Source organism: Trachemys scripta, chromosome 15, assembly GCF_013100865.1.
Source record: "Trachemys scripta elegans isolate TJP31775 chromosome 15, CAS_Tse_1.0, whole genome shotgun sequence".
NCBI classification, from domain to species: Eukaryota; Metazoa; Chordata; order Testudines; family Emydidae; genus Trachemys; species Trachemys scripta.
In genome coordinates this window covers 29,124,971-29,149,124 of record NC_048312.1, presented here as the reverse complement: position 1 = coordinate 29,149,124, position 24,154 = coordinate 29,124,971, and the positions used below count along the sequence as shown (strand labels likewise).

The window sequence follows — 24,154 nt, the reverse complement described above, 5'->3', positions numbered from 1 at the left end:
CAGCGGCTCCCTGCTTCCCTGCCAGGGAAGGTTGGGCTGAGCAGCCTCTCCCAGTGGCCTGGCCCCCAGAGGTGGGAGGATGGGGAGTTTCTGAAGGGCCAGAGGACACTTGTGGGGGCAGGGATTGCTCAGGCGCTCTGAAATCCAGGCCTCTTGATTAGGTGCCTAACTACAGACTTGGGGGCCTGCTTTGGCCCTCCCCGTGGCTTGGCGGGTGCGTGGTGCTCGCTGCGAATCAGAAGCAGAGCCGCTGCTGGCCCGGTGGACTCTGACAACCCGGCTCAATTCTCTGCTCTGCTACAGACGCCCCATGGGAACTTGGGGAAGTCACTTAGCCTCTCTGGGCCTCAGTTCCTATCCATCTGTGGGGATAAGCCCAGCCCTGCCAGGAGGGCTGTGAGGCTAAATCCATTAGAGACTGTGAGGGGCTCTGAGCCTTTGGTGGTGGGGCCGCAGACATACCTACGATGGAGCCAGGAGCAAGAACTTAGGTTGCCTGGCCTCCCCAGAGCTGAGCTTTAACCACTAGACCACACTTCCTACCTAATCAAACCATGGCGATGGGGGCCCCAGAGCTTGAGGAGGGCCCAGTGATGTCTCTTGGTGAGAGACCTGCCAGTACCAGGAAATGTCTCCCACGTAGCTCTGCTTACATGAAAGAGACGGACTGTTGCAAAGCTGGGTCCAAGAATGATTTGCAAACCAGTTTGGCTTCGGTTTCGGAGAACCTGGTGACGAGACTAGGCGCAGGGGATCGTAGATCTGGGAATCGGGATCTTTAAGGGCTTGGAAGTGAGTTTTAGAAAGATCCTTTCCAGCAGTGGCGGTTTGCAACCTGATGTGCACTCACTGGCTTCGTAGCAAGAAAAAAAAGAAATGAGAACCTCCGGCATGTTTGCATACTAAGCTCCACCCACCGCAGCCCCTTTGCAATGTCCTTTGGATTAAATCAGGCCCTGGCATGGCGAGAGCAGCCATTCCTTTCTCTTCTGTGCCAGCTTGCGTGCCCACTGCCTCTGTCTTCCCTGCAGGCGTTCTGGCAGTAACCTGAGCGGGGCCAACGAGGGGCACCCTGAGGACTGGAACCTGGAGGACAATGTGAGTGCCTCGGGCAGATGGAGCTGGTAGAAAGTAATGACCAGGGGGTGGGGGCATGGGAGGAGGGCAACTTGGGGAAAATTCCCGTCCGATTCCCTCGCAGGGCAGCAGAATGAGCCATAACGGGGGAGATGGGAACTGAAGTCTCAGTTACAATATTCCAAGTGTGTCCGTTCAGCAGGGAGAAAGAGGGGAGAATAAGATGGATCAGCTCCCCCCAGCACTCACCCCACTTCACTCAGAATCAGCCGTAGTTTTGGTGACACCCCTCAGCCCCAAAGAGTCTTCTCCCTTCCCCCCTACCCCCACCACCGGCTTTGCACCGGGGCCAGATTGGTGGCGCCAGAGGGCTGAGTACGGTTACCTGGCTATTTCAGCCTACATGTGGTCCTGTCTTTACCTCCGGTGTCGCCTGAGCCTTTCTTGTGAGGAAATGCCCGGGCGACCCGGAAGGCCAGCCCAGAGCACGCACACGCTAAGCAGCACCTGTACTGCTGTCAAGCAGATCTGTGCCCAGCCCGACAGGCCTTTCCTGAGAACAAGCTCAGACAAACAAGGGGGACATTCTAGGTCTGAGTTGCACATGCCCTGCCTGGGGAGAGGCCAGATCCCAGGAGTGATACCCCAAGAGCTGACTGTGGCCAGCAGCCAGGTTTCCATGGTTGGTTAGGATTGCCAAATTTCTGATTGCAGAAAACCGAACACCCTTGCCCCACCCCCTTTCCCACCCCTGCCCCCGAGGTCTCACTCCTGCCCCGCCCCTTCTCTGAGGCTCCACCCCTGCTCACTCCATTCCGCACCCTCACTCAGTCGCTCATTTTCACTGGGCTGGGGTTGGGGGTGTGTAGGGGGTGAGGGCTCTGGCTGGGAGTGCAGGCTCTGGCATGGGGCCAGCAATGAGGGGTTCGGGGTACGGGAGGGGACTCCGGGCTGGAGCAGGGAGTTGGGGTGGGGGGTGCAGGCTATGGGAGGGAGTTTGGGTGCAAGAGGGGGCTCAGGGCTGGGGCAGGCCGTTGGTGTGTGGGTGGGGATGCAGGACCCGGGAGGGAGTTGGGATGCAGAAGGGGTCTCAGGGTGGGGGAAGAGGTTTGGGGTACTGTGCAGGCTCCAGTTGGCGCTTACCTGAGGCGGCTCCCGGAAGCGTCGACATGTCCTCTGGCTTCTAGGCACGGTGGCGGCCAGTGAGGCTCTGTGCGTTGACCTAGCCAGCGCTCGGGCGGGGACAGCGCGCGGAGCCTCCCTGGCTGCCCCTGCACCTAGGGCCGCAGTGACATGTCACCACTTCCAGGAGCCGCGCAGAGCCAGGGCGGGCAGGGAGCCTGCCTTAGCCCCGCTGCGCCACCAACCGGACTTTTAATGGCCCGGTCAGCACCAGAGCCGCCAGGGTCCCTTTTCGACCGGGCGTTCCAGTCGAAAATCGGACGCCTGGCAACCCTATGGTTGGCTGATCTGGCTCTTTGACCCTAAGATAGCTGCTTTGCTGCTTCCCCAGGTCTTTGAGAGCGCAAATCAAACTGGCTACAATGAATCAACGTGCAAAGACGTCCTGCCGAAGAAGAGGAGACGAACACGCATTCCAGACAAACCCAACTACAGCCTTAACCTCTGGAGCATAATGAAAAACTGCATTGGCAAAGAACTGTCCAAGATCCCTATGCCTGTACGTGAGTGTTTCCCCGCTCTCGCCTGCGCCGCGCCTGTCAGATTTTGGTTAGACATATGTGAAAGGGCCTGATCCTGGGAGATGACTAGCTGGGGGTACTTGGTACCTGCAGGATCAGGCCCCAAATGAGGGAATTGGAGGTGCATTCTGGGTCAGGCTGGGTGCACCAGGAAGTGCATTCTGGGTAGGGCTGGGTTCACCACTGAGCAGCTAAGGTGTCGTGAAAGGGGGAGAGCTGTTTTCTCTGTTCCTGTTAGAGAAGGAGGTAACGGGAGCTGCGGAGACCTGGGCATTGGGGAGCGGCTGAAGGCAACAGAGCTGCAGCTGCACACGAGCCTTGAGCAGAGTCTGGCTTTTGCATTATTAGACATTTTAAACGGAAAAGAAATGGAATTATTCCTTGTGTGTTTCCAGTGCTCTGATCACAGTTGCCCCCCAGCAAGCCTGTCTCAGGGCAGCTGCCACTGCTCGGGACCCTTCAGCGGAGCGCATTTGCATTGCTAATTGTTTTTGATTGTGACTGTTAAATAAGAGAGGATTCAAGCAAGTCAGCTGTGCAGTGCAGTCTGATCCCATCAGCCCCGCACCCTGCCTGCCTCGATTGCAGGAGTTAGGAGCAGCAGAGGGATTAGTCCTGTTGGTGGGTTTTCTGGTTTGAATGGCTTGGCGCATGTGGGCGATGAGGGACAGGGAAGGAGACTGCCCTGCCTGTAAACTGGGTTCCCCTGCACCAGCGTGGACTCGTGGGTTCGCTCCTCACCTTCTGAAGGATAAAGCAGAGGGGCTACAGTGAAAGCAGAGCTTGCGTAGCATCGGGGGAGGGAGGCAGTCACTGACACCAAATGCTCTATGGAAGAACCTTCTGTGATAATGGAAAGTATCCAGTGACCTGGCTTGATCTCCTCCCACCTCTATGTGGAGCGCTGTTCTCTTCCCAGCCGGGAGGCTCTGGCCACAGGCAGTGCGCGCTGGCTTCTGGCATGGATTCTGGCGTTTTCGGCACTCACGATGGTGCCTGCATCCCCCTGTTTGGTTCCCATGTCCCCTGTACTGTGGGGCGGGTCTGAAGTTACTTACTCCTGTCGGCTGAAGACTGGGGTGTCTCCTGTTCTTCACGGCAAAGAGGATTTGTTTACAACCATCTGCTTTCGGGTCCCCTTCTCAAAGCACTTTTCTCCGTAGAAAAGGAAAGCAGAGTCCTGTCTTGACAGTAAAGTTTCTGGTTCCTAGTCTGAACCGGGAAACCTCTTTGTGGAGTCGGCAGCTGCATTGCCGGTGAATTGTCCCGGCTGGGGGAGAAGAATTGCTTAGGTCTGGGCAGGTGACGCTGGGATTCATGCTTTAGAGAACTCTCTGAACCACTGAGCAAAGCTCCTAGGGGGCGTGGCCTGCTGAGGGACATTCCCTAGCTGGTTAGATGCGGTTCTGCTTTGCTAGCACCGGAGAACGTGTTTTTTCTATCCCTGGGTCAGAGGGCAGCTTCGCCTTCCTGTAGAATAGCAGGTTGTCTAGTTGTGCAAGCGGCTCCTGTGGGAGCAATTCACAGGAGGGGCCTCCATCTTTGGGTTCACACCCCTGCAGCATGTGCTTCCTGTAGACTGCTAGTTGGTGAGAACTGCTGCATGAGCGGGCGCCCTGGAAAGGGTCAATTTAAGGGGCTATTGCACAATATTAGTAAGAAGTGAACTTTGAACTTGCATCGGATAATCATTTGCTGTGAATCGTTTGCTCAGCCCTGGCCTGGAGTCTGTGGAAGGAGAACTGGGCAGCAGGTTTAAAACAAATGAAAGGAAGTTCACAGTGCACAGTCAACTTGTGGAACTCCTTGCCTGAGGAGGTTGTGAAGGCTAGGACTATAACAGGGTTTAAAAGAGAACTGGATAAATTCATGGAGGTTAAGTCCATTAATGGCTATTAGCCAGGATGGGTAAGGAATGGTGTCAGATGGACGGCAGGAGAGAGATCACTTGATCATTACCTGTTAGGTTCACTCCCTCTGGGGCACCTGGCATTGGCCACTGTTGGTAGACAGGATACTGGGCTGGATGGACCTTTGGTCTGACCCAGTATGGTCACTCTTATGTTCTTATTTAATGGGAACAGGGCCTGGGGCTGCCTGCTCACAGTGTATCCAATAGGCCTATCTGCACGTCAGTCAGGAGAAGAGGGTGGAAGTTTCTACATGCGCTGTAGCCTAGGGATGTTCAGGGAAAGGTGATTTAAGCCCAGCATGGAATAATTCCCTTCCTCCTGGTTCTGGGGCCAATCATGACAACTTGATTTGTGTAGCTCCAGCCCCAAGAGTCACACAGACAATTGAACTGTAACTGACAACACACACAGACCACAGTCACAATTAAGGGTACATCTACAGTACGAAATTAATTCGAAGTTATTTTATTCGAATTTCCAGAATCGAGTTCATACATTTGATGTTATGTGTTCCCACTAAAGCGCGTGAATTCAGCAGAGTGCGTCCACAGTACCGAGGCTAGCATCAAATGTCAGAGCAGTGCACTGTGGTAGCTATCCCACAGTTCCCGCAGTGTCTGCCGCCCATTGGAATTGTGGGTTAAGCTCCCAGTGCATGATGGGGCAAAAACATTCTTGCGGGTTTTTCTGGGTGTGTGCCGTCACTCGCTCCTCCCTCCATGAAAGCTACGGCAGACGCCATGCTGCCAGCAGACAGTGCAGCATGGTGCACTGCCCGTCTCCTGGTATGTTGAATCCACTTTGAATGTCCTCGGCCATCGTGAACAGAGCTGCACAGCTTCCGCCGCTTTCTCCAGATTGTCTGTGCTGGGCTCCCGTGGAAGCTACAGAAGGCAACAATTCCCCACCGTTTCTCAGCCATCATGAACAGAGCCACACAACTTCCGCCGCAAACTCTGCTCACGTTTCCGCCACAAAGTCTGCTCTCGCCGCTTTTTCCATGTTGTCGGTCCTGGGTCCCGTGGAAGCTACAGAAGACAACCATTTACTGCCTTTTATCGGCCATCTTGAACTGAACAGCTCATTTCACGCCCTTTTTCAAGGATTACCCGTGCAGGAGCCATTGCGCGGCAAATATGAAGCCCACTCAGATCTCTGCTGCAGTTTTGACCATTGTAAATACCTCGCGCATTATCCAGCAGTATGTTCAGTACCTGCAAAACCGGGCGAGAAAGCGACGACAGTGCAATTACTATACTGATGGGGACATGGACACAGACGTTCCTAGATGTATGGCATGTGGCGATTGGGAGATCATGGTGGCATTGGGCCAGGTTCATGCCGTGGAACACCGATTTTGGGCCTGGGAAACAAGCACAGACTGGTGGGATCGCATAGTGTTGCAGGTCTGGGATGATTCCCAGTGGCTGCGAAACTTTCATATGCGTAGGGCCACTGTCATGGAACTTTGTGACATGCTGTCCCCTGCCCTGAAGCAAAAAGACACCAAAATGAGAGCAGCCCTCACAGTTGAGAAGCGAGTGGCAATAGCCCTGTGGAAGCTTGCAACGCCAGACAGCTACCGGTCAGTCGGGAATCAGTTTGGAGTGGGCAAATCTACTGCCAACGCAATCATTGACCAGCTGCTATCAAGGGTAGTGACTCTGGGAAATGTGCGGACCACTGTGGATGGCTTCAATGCGCTGGGGTTCCCTAACTGCAGCGGGGCGATAGACGGAATGCATATCCCCATCTTGGCCCCGGCACACCGTGGCGGCCAGTCCATAAATCACAAGGGGTACTTTTCCATGGTGCTGCAAGCACTGGTGGATCACAAGGGACGTTTCACCGACATCAATGTGGGATGGCCTGGAAAGGTGCATGACGCTCGCATCTGCAGGAACTCTGGTCTGTTTGAACAGCTGCAGGAAGGGACTTGCTTCCCAGACCAGAAAATTACTATTGGGGATGTTGAAATGCCTATAGTTATCCTCGGGGACCCAGCCTACCCCTTAATGGCATGGCATTAAGCCCTCTGCCCTGACCCCCCCCCCCCCCCCCCCACCCCGGCCCCCCCACACCCCATGCACCCCCCACATCCTGACTTTTGCACATCCCCATCCCCACCCTGAGCACCAAATGGGAGCTACTGCACACACGCCCCACATTCCCACCTGCACCCCTCGCACCAAATGGGAGCTGCCCAGGTAAGTGCCCCACACCCAAATCTCCTGCCCCAACCCTGAGCCCCCTCCCACATTCTAGCTCCTGGCTAGACCCTCACCCCCATCCCTGTGCTCAGTGCACTCCCACCCTCAGCTCAGTGCAGAGAGAGGAAGAGAATGGGTCAGAACCAGGGAGAAGGTAGGTACCCACTGTATGTGGGCAGGGCCGGGACCCCAGACCGGCAGATGGAACCCCTGAGTGGCAGTGGGCTGTGGGGTCCCAGCCACTGGCCCCGCACAGCCCGCTGCCGGTCTGGGGTTCTGGCTGCCGGACCCTTGCCAGCCAGGGTCCCGGCCGCAGGCCCCGCTCAGCCCGCTGCCGGCCTAGGTGAACAGAACCCCAGACCAGCAGCGGGCTGAGTGGACCGGCGGCGTAAGATCAACATTTTAATTTAATTTTGAATGAAGCTTCTTAAACATTTTGAAAACCTTGTTTATTTTACAATACAACAATAGTTTAGTTATATACTATTTAGACTTATAGAGAGAGACCTTCTAAAAAACATTAAAATGTATTACCGGCACGCGAAACCTTAAATCAGAGTGAATAAATGAAGACTCGGCACAGCACTTCTGAAAGGTTGTCAACCCCTGTAGTAGAATGTGCTTTTGGACATCTGAAAGGGCGCTGGCACCGTTTACTGACTCGGTTAGATCTCAGCACAACCAATATTCCAATTGTAATTGCTGCTTCTTGTGTGCTCCACAATATCTGTGAGAGTAAGGGGGAGACTTTTATGGCGGGGTTGGAGGTTGAAGCAACTTGCCTGGCTGCCAATTTCGCACAGCCAGACAACAGGGCGATTAGAAGAGCGCACCAGGGTGTGCTGCGCATCAGAGAAGCTTTGAAACCCAGTTTCATGACTGGCCAGGGTACGGTGTGACAGTTGTGTTTGTTTCTCTTGAAGTTACCCGCACCCTATATATATGAAAGGAAATAAAGTCAAAATTGTTTAAAAACTGTTCTTTATTATTTGATGCACAACGCATTGAGAGAAATTAGAAGGTAGACTCGGGGGGGAGGGGGTTGGGTTAGGGGGGTGGAGGAGGGAAGGACACGTCCAGAAACCAAATCAAAAGTTTGCATATGCCAGCTTTCTGGGGTTGAGTGTGTGGTTCCCCTTAGCCTCCCCCTTCGTGTTCTTGGGCATCTGGGTGAGGAGGCTATGGAACTTGGGGAGAAGGAGTTTGATTATACAGGGGCTGCAGCGGAAGTCTGTGTTCTTGCTGCCTTTCCCGCATTAGATCCACCATACAGCGGAGCATGTCAGTTTGCTCCCCCATGAGCTTGACCATAGTCCTGCCTGCTCTCATCGCGTGCCTCCCTCCTCTCTTCGTGTTCCTGTAATGTTTTATGGGACTCCGCAATTGTTTGCCTCCATGCATTCAGCTGGGCCCTATCAGTGCGGGAGGACTGCATGAGCTCGGAGAACATGTCATCCCGAGTTAGTTTTTTCCTCCTTCTAATCTGCACCAGCCTCTGGGATGGAGTAGATAGGGGCTGCGTTGAAACATTTGCACCTGTGGGAGGAGAAAAAGGGAGGGTAGTATTTTAAAAAATACATTGCCGAGAACAAAGGGGGCACTTTGGTATGAGTAAGCCATCACACACGGCCAGGCAACAGAATTCATCTTGCAGGCAGCCCCTAGGGGCACGCGGGGTTCTGCTTCTTCTACATTCATTTCAATGCTTTCAAACTGCTGGGCCCCCTTTCCCATAGCAAGCAATGCCTGGTGGGTTTGCCATATAAAAGGAGGGCCTGCGGGCTCTCTGGGATGATCACTGCACACAATAACCCCCCCTCCTCACCCTCCACCACATGGCTCTGATCAGGCTCAGAGCAGGAATGAGCTAAGCCATTTACTCTAAACACGAACAACCCAGCACGGCTGGGTTCCCCCCCACCGCCCGCCACCGCGTGGCTCCGATCAGGCTCTCACTCACCAGAAGTACCTTCTCCAGGGTCATGGAACAGGAGCCCGCCTTGGGAGTGAGGAGAGGCTATTGGATCCAGCGTTAAGATTAGTTCCGGCTAGGGGGGAAAACGGATTCCCCACTTGCCGCCTGTGCACTGTCCTCCTTCTCTTCGTCCTCCAATGTCTCTTCCTCCTTGCTCCGTGCAACTCCCCCCTTGCAGGTGTCCACGGACAGTGGTGGGGTAGTGGTGGCATCACCCCCCATAATTGCATGGAGCTCACAGTAAAAGCGGAATGTATGGGGCTGTGACCCAGAGCGCCCATTTGCCTCCCTGGCTTTTTGGTACGCTTGCCTGAGCTCCCTGATTTTTGTACGACACTGCTCTGTGTCCCTGGAGTAGCCTCTTTCCGTCATGGCCCTGGAGACTTTAGCGTAGGTATTTGCATTCCTTTTTTTGGAACATAGTTCTGCCATAACAGACTCATCTCCCCAACATGTGATGAGATACAGTACCTCCTGTTCAGACCATGCTGGAGCTCATCCGCGAATCCGGGACTGCGTGATCTCTTGTGATGGTGGACTCTGCATGGTCACCTGTGATGGTGGACTGTGCTCATGGTCATCTGTGCTGATGGTGACCAAACAGGAAATTAAATTCAAAAGTTCCTGGGGCTTTTCCTGCCCACCTGGCTAGTGCATTGAAGTTGAGAGTGTTGACCAGAGCGGTCACAAGGGAGCATCCTGGGATAGCTCCCGGAGGCCAATAACGTCGAATTGCGTCCACAATACCTTTAACCCGGGATTGCGATCTTGATTTAAGCGCTACTCCACTTGCCGAGGTGGAGCACAGAAATCGAATTAAAGAGCCCTTTAAATTGAAAAAAAAACACGTTTGGTCATGTGGACGGAATCATTTTTTTTTCCAAAATAACTCGGCTAATTCCGAAATAACAGGCTAGTGTAGACTAGGCCTAAAAGGGCAACACCCCCCCCCTTCCAGTATCATCTGGCGAGAGGGCCGAGCTGAGCCCTCCCCAAGGCACTCGGGGGTTCTAAAAGGAATCTTTCTTTGCAGTAGCAGAGTTGTCCGTGTCTGATGGGGGGAGACATTGGTTGAGGAAAATGATCTAAGGGGAAGCAAGTGCCAGACCCCTGGAGTCACAACAGAAAGCAGCTGTGACCTGCCCTCCTGTCCCACCAGGGGGGAGCCGGGAAGACATGGCTGCTGTCAGAGCGTGGATAGCTGTCTAGGCTGAGGCGCAGTGAGGAGACCCAAGCCAGATTGACTTTCCATCTGGCGGCTGCTGCTCCCAGGCAGGAGTCAGGCACCTGCGTATCCCTCTGACTCAGATCCCCCCATCTCACTGGCTGGTGCTGGCTCTTTTCTCCACACACTAGCAGTGGGTAACCCAAGACCTGCAGTATATGGGTCAGCTCTGACTTCTCCGCTGCTTCAGCTAAGTATAGGCTTCCTTTAAGACCCTGCCTGTAACTGGATTTTATTGACGGCTGGGTCGTTAATAACATTTCCAGCTGTGCTAGCTAAAATGAAGAGAAGGTGAATTGCATGCAAAGGCTCAGCAGGAGGTTCTCTCCCCACTTGCCCCATTGCCCACTTGCATTGCTGTCTGGGGGATGGAGGGTGAGGTTGGGGAGCACAGGTTCCTGGCTGCTGTCTGAGCTGCAGGTACCAGCCTAGGTGGGCCAATGGCTCTGATCCAGTGCAGCAACTCTGAAGTAACAAGAGAACAATTCTCTCCATTTTCCCATTCATCTCCAGGCAGCCCTGGGCATCAGGTGTGTAACTAGACTCCAGCCTGACTCCAGACCACGATATCATCAGTGCAGTAGGTTCTTCCTGCTGGGCCCGGGCATAGGGACCTGTGGGATGCTGAGCAGTGTCCATGGGAGACACTAGGCTTTGGAGACTGGTGCTGACCCAGATAAAATCCTGCCCTTAGTGAAGCCCAGGAACCCATCCCCAAACTGCATCAGAAAAGGCACTTTGCGGAGGAAAACCGCCTTGTACGGGTTGCTGATTCTGCATCTTCTGTTGGCCACCCCTGTAAGCACCATTCCTGGGACACGGCCATGGTGCAACTCTGACCAGTCCCCATTTGAAGAGTGAGCACAGCCAGGCTCAGGAACATTACCATGGCGCTGGAGAGTTCCAGCAGCGAATGACGCTGTCAGGACGGAACTAACCTGGGCCCCGTTGTTCCAGTCAGGAGAGAGGCTGCACTGCAGCCATATAGCCAGAGTCCGGCTCTTACAGAACTCACTGACTCCTCCCCCAGGGTCAGAAGGACAAAGGGCCTGTTCTGGCAGCTGGGGCATTTTGTTAGGAAAACAACACCTGTTATCCCTCCTGGGGGCTGTGCCCTTATGCGGTCCACCAGCCTGCGTGGCACTTAGTGCTAGATCTCCGTCCTTGCCCACAGTGTTCTCCAGCGGTCCTGGGCAGCCCATTAGACTCTTCTGCAAGATCAATTTCAGGGGAAAGTGTGAAGTGTACAGGAATGTGCCTAGACCTAATGGAATTGTGCAAAAATACCAGCAGCTGCTGCGTCTGCAGTTCAGACTAATTTATACCTTTCCTGTCAATCAGAACATCCCGGGAGTTACTAATGCAGTCAGGAATGTGAGAACAATATGCTCTGCCTGCCCCAATAACGTCATCAGTCAGCCTGTGGGAATTAATTACAATAAACCCCAACGGGGCAAATTAATCCAGACAGCTTCCCAAAGTTGCTGTCCCCAGTAAACTGTACAATAACGCCTGTGCTGTAAACAAACTGGGACCTAACCATGACCACAGCTGCCTGTCATCTCCCTCCATCAATGCATTCAGCATCCTCAGCACAAAGACCTGGTTCTGCGAAGCACTCAGCTCCCATTTGAAGTCTGGGGAGGGCTGCCCCAGTTACCTTCATTTGAGATACTGATTCTGAGAACAAAAAACTCTTGGGAAAGGCTGCAAGGGCCCGTTAGCAATCGTCAAGGGCAATTTAGAGCCTGGATCTGTGTTGCGTTTGCTTCGAGTGCAATACAAATCAGCAGGAGGTTGCAATGGACTGATCTGGGTGCTGTGCATTAGCCCTGGTCTACACTATGGGATTAGGTCGATTTTAAAATAAATGCATCCACACAACCAACACTGTTCTGTTGACTTAAAGGGCTCTTAAAATGGACTTCTGTACATCTCCCCGGCAAGGGGAGTAGCTCTAAAATCGACCCTGTTGGGTCGAATTTGGGGTAGTGCGGATGCAAATTGATGGTATGGGACTCTGGGAGCTATCCCAGAGTGCTCCATTGTGACCGCTCTGGACAGCACTTTGAATTCTGATGCATTAGCCAGGTACACAGGAAGAGCCCCGGGGACTTTTGAATTTCATTTCCTGTTTGGTCAGCGTGGCAAACTCAGCAGCACAGGTGACCATGCAGTCCCCCCAGAATCATAGAGCGTAGAATGTTTCTACACTCCCGCTATCATCTTCGTCCCTGAGGTTATCACAGATTAGAAGGCCAAAAAAACGCACTTGCGATGACATGTTTTCCGAGCTCATGCAGTCCTCCCGCACTGATGGGGCACAGCTTAATGCATGGAGACATTCAGTGGCAGAGGCCAAGAAAGAATTAAGCGAGCGCGAAGAGCGGAGGCAGGACGCGATGCTGAGGCTAATGGGGGAGCAAACAGACATGATGAAGCGTCTGTTGGAGCTGCAGGAAAGCCAACAAGAGCACAGACCCTCCTCCCCCCGCATCCACTGTATAACTGCCTACCCTCCTCCCCATGTTCCATAGCCTCCTCACACAGATGCCCAAGAATGCGGCAGGGGAGGCTCCGGACACCCAGCCACTCCACTCCAGAGAATGGCCCAAGCAACAGAAGGCTGTCATTCAAATAGTTTGATTTTTAGTGTGGCTACAATAAGCAATATCCTTGTCCTTCCCTCCTCCCCCACCCCACCCAGGCTACCTTGTCAGTTATCTCATTTTTTTTAATTAATAAAGAATGCATGGTTTCAAAGCAATAGTTACTTTATTTCGAAGGGGAGAGGGTGGTTGGTTACAGGTAATTAAAATCAACAAAGGGGGCAGGTTTGCATCAAGGAGAAACACACACAACTGTCACACCGAAGCCTGGCCAGTCATGAAACTGGTTTTCAAAGCCTCTCTGATGCACAGCACACCTTGCTGTGCTCTTCTAATTGTCCTGGTGTCTGGCTGCTCAAAATCAGACACCAGGCGATTTGCCTCAACCTCCCACCCCGCCATAAACATCTCCCCCTTACTCTCACAGATATTATGGAGCACACAGCAAGCAGCAATAACAATAGGAATGTTGATTGCGCTGAGGTCTGACCTAGTCAGCAAACAGCGCCAGCGAGCTTTTAAACATCCAAAGGCACATTCCATCACCATTCTGCACTTGCTCAGCCTATAGTTGAACTGCTCCTTACTACTGTCCAGGCTTCATGAGCCATGGGAGCAAGGGGTAGGCTGGGGTAGGTGTGACCGCGCGGTGCTGCCAGCTGGGAGAGCAGCCTGAGGCAGAAGCCTCCAGCTCGCATGATATTCCAGGCAGGACTGACTCTCCATGAGACAAAACTTAAAGAAGAGAATGACCTGGAGTCTCTGGCTCCCATTCGGTGCTCTAAGAGGAGGATAGCCATGTCTGTCCAGTTGCCCCTGATCGACCTCACCGAGGTCTGCCAGGAGCACCCAGGAGACATACGATGGCTATCAGTCCTTCTGCACCATCCGCCACGAAGGCAAGGAGCTGCTGCTGTGTAGCACTGCAGTACCGCATCTGCCAGCAGCACCCTGGAGACATACGGTAACGGTGAGCTGAGCGGGCCCCAGGCTTGCCGTGGTATGGCATCTGCACAGGTAACCCAGGAAAAAAGGCGCGAAACGATTGTCTGCTGTTGCTTTCATGGAAGGAGGGAGAGAGGGGGGCCTGACGACTTGTACCCCAAACCACCCGCGACAATGTTTTTGCCTCATCGGGCACTGGGGGCTTAACCCAGAATTCCAATGGGCAGCCGAGACTGGGGAACTGTGAGATAGCTACCCACAGTGCACCGCTCTGTAAGCCAATGCTAGCCACGGTAGTGAGGACATACTCCGCCGACTTCATGCGCTTAGTGTGGACATACGCAATCGACTGTATAAAATCAGTTTCTAAAAATCGACTTCTATAAAATCAACCTAATTTCATAGTGTGGACATACCCTTAGTGTCAGAGTCCTTTGTCATTCCCAAGTTAATAGCGCCAAGATAGTGAATGTGGGAAAAAATTCTTAATGTCTCAGATACACTTCAAAATATTTCCCAGGCTGGTTCTTCTGTTCCCTCGTCCCCGTTTGCTCCCTTAAGCATCCTAGTGGCAGATGTAAGGAGTTTACTAGATCGTCCATTTCATAGAGCATTTTTCCTCCCTAAATCTCCTCCCTAAATGACATGAGATATTTGAAATCTTTCTGTGCAATTGAACAGGTCCCTGGTGATTTTTATTGAAAGTCGATATCTCTGCAGTCTCAAAATGGAATGTGCAATAAATCAGCTTTGGGAGTTTTGCATTTTTGGTGGATTAAACTTTATTCATCAGTGGGACAATTTTTGATCTCCCATTGAAAGAGCCCTGTTGATGGAGCAGCTGTTGGGTTGGTTCTGGTACTGTGTGTTTGAATGGATCGGTTTGCCTGATTTTTCTTCCGTGATTTCTCTCGAGGTGGTAGTGCTTTGCCTATTTTGTAAATGCCGTGTTGTAAATGTGCAAGGAAACCAACCCCTTCTACATAGCTGATTAACTCTTCCTTTAGCTCTCCGCCACTTCGAAGTTTTGAGGATGCTCTAAGGTCCCTATTGCCTATATGCTAAATCTTAGAGGGACACTGACCAGATTTTAAGACGTGTGTACATAGAAACATAACTAGGGCTGGGAGGGAAGCAGTTTTCCCATCTCATGAGAATTTTTGAGATTTCAAACATTTTTCCCATCCCAAATCAGGACAAAAAGTCAAATCTTCTCAAAGACCATCTGACTGATTTGGGTCAATTGAAACTTTTGATTTTGACCACTCTTCTTTTCTTTTTACCCTTTTCACTATAAATGAAGTTAAATTTTTAAATGAAAAATTATTCTGAACAAAACCCCCAAACTTTTTGTTAAGAAAATGTTGACATGGGACATCTTAACAATGTCAATACGTTTTGTCCATGTTTTTCAAGTCAAAACTGACCCTTTCCCATTAACAGTTTCAGTGAATTGGCTTTTTTTCTTTTTGTGAAAAAACATTTAGTCAAATTCCTGACCAGCTGTAATGCAGTGTAGTTGTAGATGTGTCAGTACCAGGATACTAGAGAGATAAGAATGGCCTGAAAAAGGGCTCTGTGTGGCTTGAAAGCTTGTCTCTCTCACCAACAAAAGATCTTACCTTGCCCACCTTGTCTCAGATGTAATTATAACATTCCTTCAGCTTGGACGATGTTTCTCTTTTGCTTTTAGTTAGTTTCATGTTCTGATTTTTATGCACTAGCCCAGCGCTAACACTGCAGTGGACACTTTACTTAAATACGTTGTTGTTGTTGTTGTTTTTTAATCTGAAACCCTTTTTAAAACTTCATGGTAACACTTCTTTTGGTCTTAGGTTTTCTTGAAGCTGTTTTTTTCCAACATCTACTTTTAGGGATAGACTTGCTCTGCCAGTGTTGCTTTAAGAAAGAGGCCCACGATCAAATCTCTACAAATAGCGATTCCAGAATATTTCGCTGTGTGCTGGTGCTTGCATTTAGCAAGAGCATCGTCCTTCCAGTTTAGTGGGATAAGCAAAAGAAGGAATGAGTCTAGCTGCTCTGCAGGCTTCAGCTGGCGTGGAGAGAGCTCTGGAGCCGGAGAAGGTGCTCGGCTGCGGATTTAATTGCTGGTTATTTATAGAAGCAGGGAGACGGAGGGGGGAGTAATTAGCTCTGCAACCAAAAGTTAGGTGTGTACGTGTAGTCTCCCCTCTCCCCACATGCCTCGTGCTGCTGCAGGATGTCCAGCCGCGATCCCTTCTGCAGCATGGCATCGGGCTCGGGTTCCAGCTCTGCCATCTATCAAGCATGTGAGGCGGGAAGGGCGAGTGTGGAATTAGTCAGGTTACCTGCAGAGGCAGAAGAGTCGTTCTCTTGGCCTCAGCCCTGTGGTGAGACACCTGCACTCTGCTAGCTGCCAGCATTGGGTCTGTGATGAATGATGCAAGCAGGATAGAAACAGAGCACGCAGCAGCAGCAGCATTTCCCTGCTCCCAGCCCCACCGTTCCAGTAAGCAGATCTCTGGCTCGCCCCTTGTACCTCTTCCCTTTTCATGGCTCTGTTCTGTGTGTCTCACACCTGAGATCTAGGCAGGGCAGAAAGCCCAGCTTAATCTCCACCAGTATCTGGAATTCAGGGATGTCCGATCTCCACGCCATTGTTATTTAAATCTTCTTGGAGAGAGTCCTTTCAAAGCTATGGCTGTCTGCACTATCTCAAAGCTCTCTATTCTCTAGGCTGAAGATCTGCCCCAGTTCCAGCCGTCAGTGCAGCTACACAAGTGCAAACCTGTAGTGCAGACAGGCAAGCCCATATCACTCCCAGGCAGCTTAGCGCTGCTAGAAACCAGGGCAAGCTGCAGAGGAGCCAATCATGGCGTAGAGCCGTGGTTCTCAACTGGGGGTCCACGGACTGTGTCTAAGGAGTCCACGGAAGACTTAGACTGAAAACTGACTGAACAGAATGCAACGCTATGTACAGACGATCGATTTCCAGTGGGGTCCGCACCTCATTCAAAATTTCCAAAGGGGTCCGCAAATGAAAAAAGGTTGAAAAGCACAGGCCTAGAGCATCCTTGCCCGGTGTGCTAGGAACTGCATTGCTGCAGCTCCGCTGGTGGCAGTAATAGGAGCGAATGTGCAGTGCAGACAGTGCCCTGGAGAGGGACTCTTGCCCGGTGTTGGACAGGTCAGGTCGGTTCACCTCTAGCTCTGCACTAGGTAGGCTTGTACCTCGCTTTTCAAGCTGCCTTGTTCTCCGTCAGCCGCCTGGCATCACGTCCCCTCTGTCCCCTGGCCCAGGAGTTGTGCACTCAGCCTGTGGACCCTCGGAAGTGTGCAGTCACACACCAGAACGAATGGGGAATTGGAGCGCTGCTTCCCTCCGATTTCGTGTGGCCCAGGAAGCAGCCGTTTTCCACCTTGCTATTCATAAAGCTGCAGGCCGAGCTGGGCTGGTGGCCTGTATGTGGGTGATCAGACTCAGGGTGTTGAGTGAGTCTGGCAGTGGCTGGAGGCCCCTGTCTCTGGTTCTTGAGTAACCCCATCGTGCTGATGGTTGGAGGCGCTGAGCGAGAGGGGCCCGCCCTCGGCCGGGGAAAGGCTCCTTGAGGGCGGGTTGGAAAGAGAAGGTAGGCGGTGGTGGAGGATGCCGGGCTCTGCTCTGCACAGAGTATGTTCCCTTTGCTGAACCATTTCACGTCCGAGGATTGGTGTTGGTATTGACACAGATCATTTCGCCTGAGTGCTCTGAAGAGGGGATGTTTTAGTGGTCTCCGTGCGCCTGGCAGATGCAGGATTGCTGGCCCTGAAGAATGAATTCCCCTGTTCTCCCCCCGAGACAGACACACACTTCGCTGCTAATGTGCCTCGGCCCAGACCTGGAGGGACGCCCCTTACGAGCCAGAGGGGAGTCAGGTCTCGGGCTGGCCTGGGTGACTGGTGCCAGCTCTAGCTCTCGAGGTGAAGGTGTGTCTGTGCACACGACACAGGATGCAGCTGGGAGCTGTCAGTCCGTGCTGGTCTCCAGGTCACGCTGTTCCCAGCTGATCCTGGCCACACTAGTCGAAGCCCCCCAGCCCCGGTAATGTGATGCAGAGCGTAGAAGCCAGGCGTGAACCACCCTCTTCACCTTAACACTGGAGTTAAACTGAGAGGGCAGCGTGGGCAACACACTGTGTGTGAGCAGATCCAGCCTCCCCCCGCAGGCACGTCCCCTTCACTCCATCCACCTGGCAGCAGTCCCCGCCCGCCTGGCCATTCCTTGGTAGCACCCGCCACACACACTGCCTGGTTGTTTTAAATGAGGTTTCCTGCAGCTCCCGCCTGGAGGGGGATGGGAAAATCCAGGCTAAGGAGGGGAAGAGTCATAGAATATCAGGGTTAGAAGGGACCTCAGGAGGTCATCTAGTCCAACTCCCTGCTCAAAGCAGGACCAATCCCCAGACAGATTTTTGCTCCAGATCCCTAAATGGCCCCCTCAAGGATTGAACTCACAACCCTGGGTTTAGCAGGCCAATGTTCAAACCATTGAGCTATCCCTCCCCGCTAGACTAGAGTGAAGCACAAGGAGTGGAGCTGGGGTTGCAGTGAGCTCTGCTCTGGTGAATTAGAGCATTCCCTTCCTCTCCAGATCTCTGTTCAGGACACAGTCACCTCGGAGAGGCTGAGAGCTCAGCAGTGGAAGCCAGGGAGTCCGAGGTTACCATGGAAGTTAGGTGTGGGGGAGAGCAGTGTGTACGGGGATGGCTGTGCAGCGCGACACGGTGGGAATGCAGCTAGGCCATACTGTCTACACGGAGATCACTGTCTGCCAGTGTTTTTGCTGGAAGCCCATTGCTCACCCATTAGTGCAGGTGTCTAACTCTCTATTCCCCCCTGTCTGCATTAGGTAAACTTCAACGAGCCGCTTTCCATGCTGCAGAGGCTGACCGAGGACCTGGAATACCATGAGCTGCTGGACAAAGCCGTGAAGTGCGAGAGCTCCACAGAGCAGATGTGTTTCGTTGCTGCATTTTCAGTGTCTTCCTACTCGACGACTGTGCACCGCACTGCAAAGCCGTTCAACCCCCTGCTGGGGGAAACCTACGAACTCGACCGGCTAGATGAGCTTGGCTTCCGATCGCTCTGCGAGCAGGTATGGGCAGGGCTGCGGGAAAGGGGCTCTTCATGTCAGTCTTTCAGGAGCACTGTCGCATTCTTCGAAGAGCAATTCCCTGGGGCTCCCCCGGTCCACACTGGTCCTGCTTCCATTGCAGTCAAGGGGCCCAGCAGTGGATCCTACACAAGTAACTCTTGCAGAAGGCAGAAGCAAAACGTGCATTCCCCAGGGTAACAGGGTGGAAATGATGGGGAGACCACGGGGAGGTGGGAGCTGGGAGCCTCTCTGAACATATCAAATCTAGAATGAAACTATCGCAGTTTTAACTAGCTGGACATAGGTACCAAATTGCCAGCCCTGGGGCTGGGATGAGCTTGCACATGGAGCTTTGCAGCTAAATTCTCCACAGATGTGTTGTCTCTGTCGACGGTCATGCTTAATCTGTAGGCGCAAACGTGAACAGGTTTTGTTTCCATTGTGGAGGGGATTGTTCAGAACCTAACGTCAGGATACGTTGAGTTAAATCTGGTTCGGGGCGATAGTTCCCGTATGTAGAACGTCAAATGCGTGAGACCCCCACTGTATAAACTTGGCTGCGACTCCACCCTTTGCTCCCGGGGTCTGACGGGAGCTGCCATTGGCTCCCTTGGAACAGGCACAGGGCTGGTCACAGGGATCTGCAGGGGCAGAACTGGATACCTAGGGGAAGTCAAGGAGGGGGCTCGTGCAGTGACACCCCCAGGAGGCTAAAGGGAGCCCAGGAGTTTCCCTGGCACCACCAGCTGGGCTTCCAAAGGCTGCCCAGCCGAGCTATTGGGCAGGTGGTGGTGTGATGTTCAGTAATGCCCACAGAGTGTCTGGATATGGGGAAGGGAGTGGGAGGATGGTGACAGATCATAGTGAAAGCCAGGGAGCGTTTGGGGGAAGGCCAGGAGCTCAGCTTTGGCCATGCAAAGCTTGAGTGAGCAGCGAGACACCCAAGACGGAGGTGTCGGCCAGACAGGCCAGGAAGCGGGATTGGATGGATGGTGACAGATCAGGTGTGCCGAGCCAATCAGGCTAGAGATGGTAATTGGAGTGCGAGAGCATGAGGTCACTCAGGAAGAGGGTGTAAAGCGAGAAGAGGAAAATAAGGTCAGGGCCATGTGGGAGAGAGGAGGAGAAAGACCCACCAGGAGAGATGCTGAAGCAGCAGGAGAGGATGGAGTGGGTGGGACACACTTTGTTAATTGAAACTGAAAGAAGAAGACGCCTTGTGGAGTCAAAATTGTCCCGAATAACAGGAAATGAAGAAAACAGCAAGGAGATGGTCATCCCATGGAATCTTGGCTAGAAGGTCGCTGTCCCCCAGGTGTGGGGGGGGTGTCTCTGGTTTCTCTCCTTGAGGTCCCCGAGGTGCCAGCCGCACGGTGCCAAAGCCAGTCTTGTGAGAGTCCTGCTGTAATTGTCTGTGTGCCGGGATGGGCGGCGATGCCCTGCGCGTGGAGGGCGTTGTCTTCTCAGCCTGTGGCAGGATCGATGGCTCGGTCGTGGGTGGCCACTGTGGGAAGTGATGTTGATTCCAGTGGGGAGTAAAGAGCCATGGCAAGGAATGGCCTCCTGTGAGAGACAAGAGCGAAGCACGGGAGTCCTCAAACACCCCTTCCCCTCTGCATTCGTTCAGCATCACAGGAGCGCTGCCCCAGAATGCTTAGGGGCTCAGTCGCCTAGTGGGTTCGTGCTCCAGCTGTGTAGCTCTAGAGCCCTGTATTCCAATCCTAACTGGCTACAGGCCAGCAATCAAACAAGCCAGATGGAGTCACACAGTGATTAGCCCATTGGCCTCCAGGACGGGGTTTCATCTGTGACGTTTGAGCAGAATGGGAAATAGCAGTGAGGGTGAAACACTGCTACCGTTGAACTATTAGCAGAAACGGCTGCCTTTGCAATGTCACGGAGAGGCCTATTTGACAAGTCGGTTCCTCTCTGCTCTGAGTGTCTCTGCAGAGGTGGATGGGGCTCGGTAGGTTTCTTTGTCTTTGTCTTGGAATGAAAAGGTTTCATTGCATGGCCCTAACGCAAACGAAGATCCTCGAGCTTCCCAGTGTATCCAAGGCTTGCCTGGCGAGCAGAAGGTCTTAATTAAAACCTGGTGAGCTTAATTAGCCGAGATCTGTAAAGAAAATTGACTCGTGACAAGTGACTATTCAATACTTTTGGCTGCTCCATCCCATCCTCCTGGTGGATAGATTTATAGGGCCATTTATTTTCCTTCCCCCATCTGTAGACAGTGGTGTTGACATGGTGATTTATGTTATCCAGAAGGTTTAATTGCCATCTTGGAAAATGAGGTCCCATGGAGCAAGAGAACTGTTTGATCTTTGTCTAGATGAGCGTTTCTCAAATGCAGCCACCATGGTTGCATGGGACCACCAATGGATTTTTTTTTTTTTTTTTTTTTTTGCAGCCTCCAAATCATGGGTGGAGACTGGGGGGGAAAGCCGCGCCCCTCCCTGCGGCACCCAGCTGTTGCTCCTGAATACCTGCTACCAAGAGTAGCGAGATACGCTGCCTTGGGTGGTGTCAAGTATCAGGGGGTAGCCGTGTTAGTCTGTATCTACAAAAACAACAAGGAGTCTGGTGGCACCTTAAAGACTAACCGATTTATTTGGGCATAAGCTTTCATGAGTAAAAACCTCACTTCTTCGGATGCATCCAAAGAAGTGAGGTTTTTACCCACAAAAGCTTATGCCCAAATAAAACTGTTAGTCTTTAAGGTGCCACCAGACTCCTTGCTGCCTTGGGGTTTGTGCTGGCGCCGCCAGCAGGGATCGGTGCCCTGCACTGCACCACCTCCTTGGAGCTCTGGGCAGTGCCTCTGGAGACAGGTGGGGCCGGTGTGCGCGGTGCCGGAGTTGGCTCTTGTTGGTGGAGGCAGCTGCAGCATTTGGTCACCGGGGCTCTCCCTGGACAGCTCCATCCTAGCTGGGGCCCGGGGAGCCTGGAACTCTGCAGACAGCCGGTGAGTTCCCAACCCACCTTCCCCGGAGCAGGCTCTCGATGAAGGGCTGAGGGAGGCAGGGACAGAGAGACAGGATTTGTCAGAGCAGCCACCAGCAGGAACCCCTGGTCTAGATTATGAAACCCTGAACAAAACACAAATATCTGCATGTGAGACAGCCCATCCCCCCGCAAAGGCAGGACACGGCTCCCTGATTGACATATCTGATTGGGCACCGACCCTGGCAGTCTTCTGGAGCTAATGCTCTGGTATTAAACTCTTGCTTCTTTCTACACTAGACATTTCCCTTAAAATTTAAACTGGTCTTGATGTCAAAATGTTTCTGAAACGCCTTTGCGATGCAGTTTGAGAAGCAGCAGGCCAGTGGCTGGCGCTGCGTGGCGAAAGCATTGTGTGTTACATCAAGGGGAACAGTCTAGTACCCGTCTCCTTGACAGACGACCCCTAGGTAAAGCCCTGTGGGCTTGCCTGGTCTCACAGCGGCAACTAAGAGGCTCCACTCACCCGCCACCATTCCCGCTTCGACATGCTCTGATGGGGCAGGAAGGTGCCCGCTGCAGGGATGACCCTGGGCACAAGTCACCTTCTCCGGTGACAGGCCACTCACTCATCATGGGCAGGGCCGGCTTTAGGCCAATTCCACCAATTCCCCCGAATCGGGCCCCGCGCCTAAGAGGGCCCCGCGCCCAGTGGCAGGGCCGCCGGATGGGAGGGGAGAAAGAAGTGGCCGAGAATCCCTTCCCTGGCTAGAGGCTCCTTTTTAATTTTTACTCACCCGGTGGCGCTCCGGGTCTTCGGCGGCACTTCGGCAGCGGGTCCTTCATTCGCTCCGGGTCTTCGGCAGCACTTCGGCAGCAGGTCCTTCAGTGCCGCCGAAGACCCAGAGCGAGTGAAAGACCCGAAGACTAGGAGCGCCGCCTGGTGAGTACAAGCCCCACGTGTTTTTTTACGTGGTTTTTTTTTAGTCATCCCTGCCGGGGCCCTGTCGAAACTGTTCGAATCGGGCCCCACACTTCCTAAAGCCGGCCCTGATCATGGGCTCCACCTCCTGAGAGCCAAAGGCCTGGAAAGGCCCCTCAAGTGCTTGGTACTGATTAATGAGAGAGCACCAGCAGCACCCCTCAGCCTGGGACCTGCGACCCTTCGGCACCATGCCGAGCACCTACCACCTGGGAGTCATGTTCCTGGGTACCCAGCACTTGGATATCGGCAGTCTCGCCATCGAGTGGTTTCACTGTGAGCCCAGTACTGGAGGCACCTCTCCTGGAGAGGCTGAGGGTGGCAAAATCTAAGCCACCAGTTACTGAACCATCAATACTGCTAGTCAAGGAGGTGTCTCTGGTACCAACCCCTTCCCCGGAATTCAGGCATCTGAGTAGAATGGTCCATCCTTGGAGGGAATCTCCTTGTCCCCATCCAGACAGAGCAGGGGGACCTCCCCCACCCCTTGCTGTGGCTCTGGGAGGCAGAGCTGCAGCCACTCCAAGCCTGTTTAGGGCTTTGAGTGAGAGCCAGGCGTTCCCATTGAGCTGACACCAGTGCGGAGCCGAGGGCCCTGGTGTGACGGCCAGCACTGCTGTGTTCTGAGCTAGCCGAGCGTGCTCCACTCCAGATCGCTTATTGCCGCTGCAGGTTAGGTTCCCATCGCCTAGGAAAGGGCGGCCACAGCCAAGGAAAGTGCACATGTTTGTGTGCCCAGTGACAATTGGAGGGCAAAGGCCCACGTTTGCAGTGAGGCAACCACTCATCCAATGCTTCTCTTTGTCATTCAGCATTGCCCCCTTCCTCCCTGGATGGAGCCTGAGCCAGCCACTTTTCAGCCAGGACCCTATTCTGTGTAGCCCCTAGGACAGCAGGGAAACAGCACTCTCCCTGCTTCCCGAGGAGTGTACGGCTGGGTGTTCAGTGTGCTGCTAAACGCTGTTGCCCAGAGCATCTTCTGATCCCTCCTGTCACCTGACACATGCGGTGGAAGGAGCTGTGTGACGGGACCGGGCCCTGCTGGAACATGGAGAGCCTTTGGGGTAGAGGAGCAGGCGTCCATCCCAACCCTGGGAGAATTCTGCCAGAGGAAGGAACAAAGCTAGCTTAGGGTGGCTCCATCCACCCCCACCAGCTCCTAGGGAGAGGTCATCAGCCCCTTGCGATCCGGGGTGTTGAGGGCCTCCAGTCGGTCTGAGATCACTGGTATGGGCATTCAAGCATGTCCTGAGATCACCCATTGCTTAAACCAGCACCGTCTCCAGGCAAGATCCAGCTCCGAGGCCTGGCAGGAGGAGAAGGAGATTCCAGAGGCAGTAGGAAGTTGCTGGAGGTGACCGTAAACACCTTCTCGATGTCCTTTCCCGTGAAGGGGAGGCTGGGGAGGAGCAGCGATTTGTGAGGCTTGTGCAGAAAGATGCTGATTTCAAGCAGC

The 24,154-nt window shown here is 53.2% G+C and overlaps 1 protein-coding gene across 3 annotated transcripts in view; it reads left to right on the top strand.

Moving 5' to 3' along the window:
- OSBP2 (oxysterol binding protein 2) overlaps positions 1-24,154 on the top strand; it is a 364,006-nt gene that overhangs the window by 315,504 nt on the left and 24,348 nt on the right. For all 3 annotated transcript variants that reach the window (XM_034791661.1, XM_034791662.1, XM_034791663.1), the window contains 3 exons: positions 1,032-1,098; positions 2,591-2,758; positions 18,528-18,773. In XM_034791661.1, the coding sequence (XP_034647552.1) occupies positions 1,032-1,098; positions 2,591-2,758; positions 18,528-18,773 (481 nt within the window). The remainder of the gene's footprint in view (positions 1-1,031; positions 1,099-2,590; positions 2,759-18,527; positions 18,774-24,154) is intronic.